Source organism: Macrobrachium nipponense, chromosome 37, assembly GCF_015104395.2.
Source record: "Macrobrachium nipponense isolate FS-2020 chromosome 37, ASM1510439v2, whole genome shotgun sequence".
In the NCBI taxonomy this organism is placed as follows: Eukaryota; Metazoa; Arthropoda; class Malacostraca; order Decapoda; family Palaemonidae; genus Macrobrachium; species Macrobrachium nipponense.
Window position 1 is genome coordinate 11,992,670 of NC_061097.1, and position 10,125 is coordinate 12,002,794.

Here is a 10,125-nt window from a genome sequence, read left to right on the forward strand (position 1 = left end):
GAAGCCGGGGTTTACAAGACACCGCGTAGTCATTGTGATAAGATTTTCGTTGGGGAAACTGGTAGATCCATCTCGCAAAAATTAATAGAGCTCAAAAGATCAGTGCTTTATGCATCAGAGAACTCAAGGATTTTCCTACAGAGGCTTTCAAATTCTGCCATCCTATAATTTACATTTTGCTAGCTGCCCTATTCAATGGGTGCATAATTCACCAGTTTCTTCCAGACTCCCTACTCTTAGTTCACTTGATACCATTAATCAAAAACAAGCTAAAGGATGCAGCAGACCCTGGTAATTACCGGCCGATTGCAATCACAACGATTGCGTCGAAGATACTTGAGTCCGTTCTTCTAGTGAGGCTCCTCCCCTTTCTACACACCACTGACAACTAGTTCGGATTTAAAGCAAACCACTCAACCGACACCTGAATCTACATACTGAAAGATTTGCTGAACTGTTACCTGTCATCAGCCTCTCCTGTTTTCCTATGTTTTATGGATGTGAGAAAAGCATTTGACAGAGTAAACTACCTGAAGCTCTTCCTGAAGCTGCATAAAAGCGGCCCACCTCTATATCTAATTGGCATTTTATATTGCTGTTTCTCCACACAGCAAGGCTGTATCAAATGGGGTAACGTATTATCGTACACCTTCGGCTCCCTAAACGGGCTTCGGCAAGGGGACATTCTCTCCCCATACCTGTTTAATACGTACACAGATGCCTTGAATGTCAAACTGAACTCACTCCCAATCGGATGCACTGGCAATGGAACAACCATAAACAACCTCTGTTACGCCGACGATATATGGTTCTGATTTTCCCATCAGTTCAAGATCTCCAACGACTCATCGACACTTGCCGCCAATATGCAGAGGAATTTGATATCCTATACAATGAAACCAAGACCCAGTGCATGTCGCTGCTCCCGAGATCGCTTAAGCATATTGCAGAGCCACAAATTTTCCTCGAAAATCATCGGCTGGCATTCGTGCACGAATGTCCGTATTTGGGTCACATTATCACAGACGACCTAAAAGATACGGCAGACATAGAACAGAGGCGTTCGTAAACTATGTGCAACTGGCAACATGATTGCATGAGGTTTGCCTTCTGTCACCGAGACGTGAAACTGCTGCTCTTTCGTTCGTATTGCTACAGTATCTATGGGTGTTCCCTCTGGATGAACTATACAGAGAGACCATGAAACGTATCACTGTTGTGCACAATGACATTTTGAGACGCCTCACAAACACTCCTCTCTCCCACTACGCCACACAGATGTTCTTAGAAAACCGCCTGGACAATTTAAAAATCATTGTAAGGCGAACGATGTCCAGTCTAATAACCCGACTGAGGAACAGCAGCAATTCGCTCATACAACGCATCCTAAGGAGTGAAGCAAGAATAAGATCTAAATTGTGGGAAACACGGGAAAATGAGGCCTTTGTTCCTTAAAGGACTTAATCTCTGTATTGGCAAGGTGTCATCTGCAGAATCTTTCATTATTATTATATTTATTGCTGATATTTTACTTTTCATTATTAGTGTGAATAATATCAAGTTAAAGTTTTTCTACAGTCAATTTTCATATATAGTAGCCCTCTGGACCTGACTATTGTAACCATCGAAGGTCTCTAGCTGAAATTTACGTTATGTAATCTGTGCACTCCAATATTACTACTGTTAATTACCAGTATTATGATTACTATCTTTTATACTACCTCAGCTATTGTGTGGATAGGGACGTTTATTCATTTTTTTATCATGTCACATGTATCTAGATTGTGTATTTTACTGTCTGTATTATGTATATTCCATGTATATGGCCCTGAGCTGAAATAAAAAGGATATTATTATTATTATTATTTTTTTTTTTTGCTCTATCACAGTCCTCCAATTCGACTAGGTGGTATTTATAGTGTGGGGTTCCAGGTTGCATCCTGCCTCCTTAGGAGTCCATCACTTTTCTTACTATGTGTGCCGTTTCTAGGATCACACTCTTCTGCATGAGTCCTGGAGCTATTTCAGCCTCTAGTTTTTCTAGATTCCTTTTCAGGGATCTTGGGATCGTGCCTAGTGCTCCTATGATTATGGGTACGATTTCCACTGGCATATCCCATATCCTTCTTATTTCTATTTTCAGATCTTGATACTTATCCATTTTTTCCCTCTCTTTCTCTTCAACTCTGGTGTCCCATGGTATTGCGACATCAATGAGTGATACTTTCTTCTTGACTTTGTCAATCAACGTCACGTCTGGTCTGTTTGCACGTATCACCCTATCCGTTCTGATACCATAGTCCCAGAGGATCTTTGCCTGATCGTTTTCTATCACTCCTTCAGGTTGGTGCTCGTACCACTTATTACTGCAAGGTAGCTGATGTTTCTTGCACAGGCTCCAGTGGAGGGCTTTTGCCACTGAATCATGCCTCTTTTTGTACTGGTTCTGTGCAAGTGCCGGGCATTCACTTGCTATGTGGTTTATGGTTTCATTTTTCGTATTGCACTTCCTACATATGGGAGAGATGTTATTTCCGTCTATCGTTCTTTGAACATATCTGGTTCTTAAGGCCTGATCTTGTGCCGCTGTTATCATTCCTTCAGTTTCCTTCTTTAGCTCTCCCCTCTGTAGCCATTGCCAATTGTCATCGCTGGCTAGTTCTTTAGTCTGTCTCATGTATTGTCCGTGCATTGGTTTGTTGTGCCAGTCCTCTGTTCTGTCTGTCATTCTCCTGTCTCTGTATATTTCTGGGTCTTCATCTACTTTTATTAGTCCTTCTTCCCATGCACTCTTTAGCCACTCGTCTTCACTGGTTTTCAGATATTGTCCCAGTGCTCTATTTTCGATGTTGACGCAGTCCTCTATACTTAGTAGTCCTCTCCCTCCTTCCTTTCGTGTTATGTATAGTCTGTCCGTATTTGCTCTTGGGTGTAGTGCTTTGTGTATTGTCATATGTTTCCTGGTTTTCTGATCTATGCTGCGGAGTTCTGCCTTCGTCCATTCCACTATTCCTGCGCTGTATCTGATTACTGGCACTGCCCATGTGTTTATGGCTTTTATCATATTTCCGCCATTGAGTTTTGACTTGAGTATCGCCTTGAGTCTCTGGATATATTCTTTCCTGATCGTGTCCTTCATCTCTTGGTGTTTTATATCCCCTCCTTCCATTATTCCCAGGTATTTGTATCCTGTCTCATTTATGTGTTTGATGTTGCTCCCATCTGGTAGCTTTATCCCTTCAGTTCTCGTTACTTTGCCTTTTTGTATGTTGACTAAGGCGCATTTTTCTATTCCAAACTCCATCCTGATGTCTCCAGATACAATCCTTACAGTCTGGATTAGGGTATCTATTTCCTTGATGCTCTTACCATACAGCTTGATGTCGTCCATGAACATCAGATGTTTGATTCTGTTGCCTCTTTTCTTGAGTTGGTACCCGGCATCCATCTTCTGTAGTACTTTTGCCATGGGAATCATGGCTACTACGAAGAGTAGTGGGGACAGTGAGTCTCCCTGGAAGATCCCTCTCCTGATATTAACCTCTGCTAGTCTTATTCCATAATAATAATAATAATAATAATAATAATAATAATAATAATAATAATAATAATAATAATAATAATAATAATATTAATTATTATTATTATTATTATTATTATTATTATTATTATTATTATTATTATTTCATGAACCAGTACTCACATTGAGGTTTCCGTGTTTACGAAGGTCATTTGCTACACCACTTTACTGTACACGTTACGTTTTCCGTGAATTCATGGCAATATTCTTTTTTTATTTACGAACCCGTACTCGTGTTGAGGTTTCCGCGTTTATGAAGCTCATTTGCTACACTCCAACTTTTCAAGTCGAATTTTCCGTGAATTTGTGACAAGATTTTTTTTTTTTTTTTTTATTCATAAACCCATATTCGTGTTGAGGTGTCAGTGTTTACACAATTTATTGTCAAATCCATTATTGGCGTCGAGTTTTCTGCCGAACTGTAAGTTACAGAAATTTTATGGTGTAAGTTTTTAAATGAATAAATGCACTGTATCTCATAAACACGATAGAAGAATTAGTTTCTTGACATCTTAATTGGTGAATAAATGTTCTTTACTTTTTGTTTTATAATACTAGAGAAAGTCAACCATGTCTTTGATGTTAAGTGACACTGGCATTTGCCCAATGTGCAAACAGAAAAACCCTCATATAATGAAGCAGCGTTAATCTCTGCCGTCAAAGCCTACTAAACGATATCCGTGCTAAATGAAACACTGGCCAGTTTCTCGAGCAAACATCGTTGTAAATTTCATCAATAAACATGATGCTGAAAATCGGAGTGCCGAGCTTAGGTTGGAGGGAGTTTGTCTGAACCATGTTTCATGTTTTCCGAGGTCTATATATCATACTGTAAAGATGATAACACTTAAATTGGAAAAATTTTATATTCTAAATGAACCTGATTTGCTCTCCTATTGAAAATAGGATTTGTAATTACGTTCTATAATGAAATGAAATATTTAATCAATATGTAATGGACGGAGAATGACATACTTCCAATTTTACTCTATTGCATCTTAGTCCATGTGAATACTGGATGTCTCCTTTAAAAGTTTTTTTTTTTTTTTTTTTTTTTTTTTTTTTACGACAACGCTGTTCACTATTTTACATGTTTATCACACGGTGATACTGCTCCTTACTAACTAGAAATAATCAAATTGCGTTTGATGTGAAGAATTGCAAATTCTTTCGAACTAGTGCTGAAGTCTTTTTCTCAAAGGCATAATAGTATGTCAGGTAGATATTTCAAGGAAGTTCTTTCCAGTCTACGCCAACCTTACACTTCAGGATGCCTTCTCGATACATACATGCTTATAGGTGTACATGAAACGTCTTGCATATCAGACAGAGTTTGTTTCGGGTTTAACACTTATATAACGTCTATATAATTAATTTCAAGTTTTGACCTTCACAGTGAAAGAAATGAAAGTACGCATATGCAGAAATTTTTAGTGGTATTCATAAATGAGTATTCTTTGTTATTATTATAATACAACTTCTGCATGGCTTGTTATGGTACTTTTTAGTCTTATAGTACTCCATGAGGCTGCACTTCATCTAAATTTTCTATAATCTAGATCTAGGTGGTTAATAAATAGAGGTAATTTTTTGGTTTCTATAACTGACAATCCATCTCTTTAAACGATTTATAAGAGTTTTTTTTTACAGGATGGAAGACTGCTAGAAACGAGGTGGACAGACCTGAACAGTTTTGTGATAACGAATGGAAATGCTTTGATAATTCTACCTCAATGTGATGCTAAAGGGAAAGAACTAACTATCACCAACACGGGGAACATTCGTAGTCAGGCAACCGATTTAAGTAACACGAGTAGGATTGAAGACTGCCAGGTGGGTCTTAGGCTCGAGAACTGTACTGCTACAAAACTAGGTAATTTTTTTAATCGTGTCAATGCCAGACAAACTAGTATTGATAGTGTCAAACTAACAGTAGAAAAGTTTCATCTGTCTGACAATTGTTCCATTGGTGATTTTGAAATTGTTTCGACATCAGAAATGGCCACCATACAAAACACGACAGTGGATAATGTTTCCAAACTGGAGATACAAGGAACTCATAAACTTGAAATTTTTCAGAGTCATATGAACATTGTAAGGAAATTCATATATAACTCATCTCATGAGAAATCATTAATTCGACATACTAAGATTGGAAACGTTGTCGAAGGTGGCTTTGAAATGGTACAGGGTTTTCTGAGCTTAGAAGATGTCATATTTACCCATTTATCATTGGAGTCCATTGTCATTTATGGGGGAGCTATAGACCTTATAGATATCAAGATAGAGGAGGCATATAGCAAAAGCATAATCATGAAAGGACCAGGAAAAATTACCTTCAGGAATTTGACAATTGGAGACTTTCGTACTGGGCAGACATTTTTGATAGAAAATAAAGGAAATGAAGTACTATGGCCATTGGCAGTCATAGTTACTCATAGCATGGCTTTGTCTACACCAATAAGTATAGCTATTGGGTTTCTTATTGGTATTTTTCTTACAATAATCCTAGTAGTTATAATTCATTTCAAGTACAAAAACAAAATACCTTTGTTTGGAAGTCAGAGACGGTACCTCCCATCCCCAGAAGATAAGTTAGTACAACCTACGCACGATCGGCAATGTCAGTCATCTTCCAACGTACAGGAAATTAGTGATGTCATGGAAGATGATTACAACGATGTTCTGCCGGGATCTCCAATCTCATCTTCAGTGAAGCCCTTCTTCAGTAAACCAGAATCAATAGATATAGATTCCTCATCAGTTAGTGGAAAGCCCCACGTACCACCCCTGCCACCACAACTGCTCCAAATTAAGGATGACTCACGGTTGAAAGCTGCTTATGATTTCCATGAAAAAAGTTACTCCTCTGAGGTCACTGATGATAATGATCTCATTTATGAAAATTGTGAAGACTATTTGGAACCCAATCATATCACTAAGCCTCCCAACAGTCACTTTCCTCCTGTTCAAAAGCAACACCCACTGAACAATGAGAAAATATCTGTGACATCAAGTCCTGCTAGAAACGAAAATCCTACAAGTGATTCACCTAGAGGCCACCAAACGCCACTGACGTCAGAGCAAATAAATGTTAAATCTTTCCTGCATCAGACAAAAAAGCCTCCAGCACCACCAAAACCTACAGTCACTAAAGATACTTCAGTGAAGCCACCTGTCAACCCAACTAGAAAGGAACCTGGGAAGTTGCCAATTCATGAAATAACAAGTCGATTGGGTCAGTTACAGTTTCCCCCAAAAAGCTCAACAACTACAGAACATAAATTTATTGCTAACCAGAATGACGGTTCTGATGAGATTTACGAAGATATTTCTTAGTGTCTTTTCATTTGTTACAAAATTGCTAATTCCTGCAGATCTATATTCTTAGCAATTTACAATATATTCGTAAAAATAACAGAAATTTAGGCATATGATAAAAGGATTAATAGTGTGAGAGTGGTGTTGGATTATACAATGAATGGAATGTTAGAAGTAGATAGAAATATTCGTTACTGATAATTGAGGTGCTACACTGACTGTGGGATATGGGGTGAAGAAGTTAATTTTTGAATGATTGAAAATCTTATGTGGAAAATGAAATTAAGCATTGGCGTAGGCGTACTCCCAGGGTACCGGCAATTCGGGCAGTCGCCAGGTTGCCATGTGCTAGGGGCCGCCATCAAAGAGGGAGCCATGGCATGTGTTTGGGGTCTTCCAGATAAAAAGGAAAAATGCGAAAATCATAAAATCAAACAAAAAGCCAAAAAGCCACGACCGCAGTTTCATTAATGAATAGTCACTGATTACTAATTAATTATCATGCAAATGGGTATGAAAAAAGAGCATAGTCAACAAAAAATTTAGCTGCAGAATTATATGTAGAGCCGGTATTTAGAAATAAAAGGATAAGCAGATAAAGAAGGCTGTTCCAAATGCAGGTGTTCCAGAAAATAAAAATATGTGTTAAATGCAATACTCGACAGAACTGTTAATTCTATAGCACAAGGGGATTTTTAGATAACCTAAAAGATCTTCCGGGAAGAATGAACTCAAAGTACCTTATCAACCTTTGGAAGATAAGTTAAAGTACCGAGAAAATGGTGATATCAATAGATGTGATCGCTTGACAGTACTGGAAACTGCAAAAGAATGATTTCCTGAAGATGTAAAGCTTCCAATATAAGCCGTTAGGATCATAAACACTAATAAGTTACAGGATATCATGCCAAATCAGTGGGATGCATAAAACATTACGCTTACATACCTATTACTGTACCCAACGGAGAGAGAAGCTTTAGTAAACTAAAGCTAATAAAGACATACTTGCGGTCGTTCATGGCGCTCGACAGATTAAATCCTCTGGCAATTTTGTCAATAGAAATTGATCTTGTAAAGAAAGTAAATATAGAAAGTGCTAAGAAAAGATCTGCAGGTCTAAAGGCTAGACAAATTTTGTTTTATGTAGGATCATGAATGTTTTTCAGCATCGTTCATTTATACATACTTTTTGTTAGAAAATTCGTTACAGGTGCTGCAGTTGTTAACATCGTGGACTTAACAGAATATATAGTATGTTTCTCAGTTCGTTCAGATTCCATATTTGAATGCATCTTTTTTATGTTTGTTTGTGATTGTTTTCAACTTGTTATCAAATCTTTACTTCGAAATATGCTAATATGTCAGCATTCGTTACTTGTCCCACTGAGAAACATTATAGCTTTATTTTTAAGTCATATATACACGTAAGTCATGTAATGTGTTGCAATCTGTCTAAATACTGTTAAAAATCAATGTATTATTGTTTGTTAACAAAAACAGTCATTTATTCACAGGTAACGTAAATGAAAAACAGATACCATAAGGGTCGAGTTTCGATTATGGACCGATTTGAATACATAATTTTTCTGTTTGTGTTACTTTTTTTCATTCATTATATTGATAATTCACTTTCTTTTCTTTTGTGTTATGAATACAGTATGCTAACTTTGTCAACATTCAATACCTATCACAATGGGTTTGATTTGAAAGTCCATAGCTGGGGTGTAACTTAATGTCGAAGCGCTATGGCCTCTGTAGCTTTCAGTTCTACAGAGGCCACAGGACAGATATCTAGAAGATCAACGGCACCCTTCGGACTTTCTCTCACACACCCATCCTCCACTCAATATTTCTTTGTAGCACAGTGTTAGCATTATCAGTAATGCAGATCATTCAAAACAATCTCTCTCTCTCTTAGTTATATTAATGAAAGGATTAGAAACCTGTGTTTGACCTGTTTTCTTTAGCTTATATATTGTAATAAAATCCTTCTACAATTTGAATTTTTCTCCTTGTGAAAAAATTTAGATAAATTATACGTAACTGAGCCCACTGAACTAATGATTGGTCTGATAGGGTTATTGATTTTATGTGTCTTGACTAACCCTATCAGACAAATCATTAGTTCAGTGGGCTCAGTTACGTATAATTTATCTAAATGGCTTGTAAAAATTCTTACTCCTTTGGTAGGAAACATTTCTAACACGAATGTTAAAAACAATGTTGATTTTATAAACAAATTGAATAGTTTAAATTTGAATTATGATTTTAATATGGTTAGTTTTGATGTTGTCTCTTTATTTACAAAAGTGCCTGTGGATGACTTACTTGAATAATTGGAAGAGGAATTAGAACGTCATGACATTCCCTTAAGTGTAGCAAATCTCATTAGTCTCATAAGGTTATGTATCAAAGATAGTAAATTTTGTTTCAATGGGGAATTTTTTGTACAAAAGTTTGGCATGGCTATGGGTAATCCCTTATCTCCTGTCCTTAGCAATATTTACATGGAATTTTTTGAGACAAAACTCTTACCAAGAATTTTACCCCAAAAAGTTATTTGGTTTAGATATGTGGATGATATCTTCTGTATTTGGCCAGTTCACGAAAACCTCCAGGAATTCCTTAATAATCTCAATAATTTAGTCCCTTCTATAAAATTTACTGTAGAGTAAGAAAGAAATTGTAATTTGAATTTTCTTGATGTAAATGTCCATAGAAATGATAGAAATTTCACCTTTTCAGTCTTTCGAAAATCAACTAATATTGCCTCTTTTGTTCATTACTACTCCAATCACCATCAAAATGTTAAATTCTCTGTTTTTTCTGGGATGTTCCTAAGGGCTTTACGTGTCTGTAGCCCGCAGTTTATTGACGCTGAAATTAAAACTATTTATGATATTGCATTGAAACTTAAATACCCAAGGACTTTTGTAGATGTGGCATGGAAAAGAGCTAGAAAAACTTTTTATTCAACTAATGACAAACTTGAATTTAGTAAGCATAACATTCTAAAATTACCTTATGATGAAAGGTTTTTATATATTCCTAGAATTTTAAAGCTTTTTAACATAAATGTTGTTTTCAGTAATATTAATGTCAAGAGTTTAGTAATCAAAAATTCTCCTAAAGATCTTCCAGGCTGCATATATGAAATTCCTTGCAAAAAGTGTGATAAAGTCTATTACGGACAGACCGGCAAATCTCTTTCACAGCGTCTCAAG

General features: G+C 36.7%; 1 protein-coding gene across 2 annotated transcripts in view; it reads left to right on the plus strand.

Moving 5' to 3' along the window:
• Positions 1-10,125, plus strand: part of LOC135209023 (uncharacterized) — a 36,815-nt gene that overhangs the window by 26,112 nt on the left and 578 nt on the right. The window contains exons 3-4 of one of the 2 annotated variants that reach the window (XM_064241558.1): positions 5,231-5,413; positions 5,660-10,125. The exon at positions 5,660-10,125 is cut by the window's right edge and continues 578 nt beyond it. In XM_064241558.1, coding sequence (XP_064097628.1) covers positions 5,231-5,413; positions 5,660-6,919 — 1,443 coding nt within the window. In that variant the 3' untranslated portion in view covers positions 6,920-10,125. Of the gene's footprint in view, positions 1-5,230 lie in introns of both variants that reach the window. The other variant, XM_064241557.1, reaches the window with a different exon arrangement.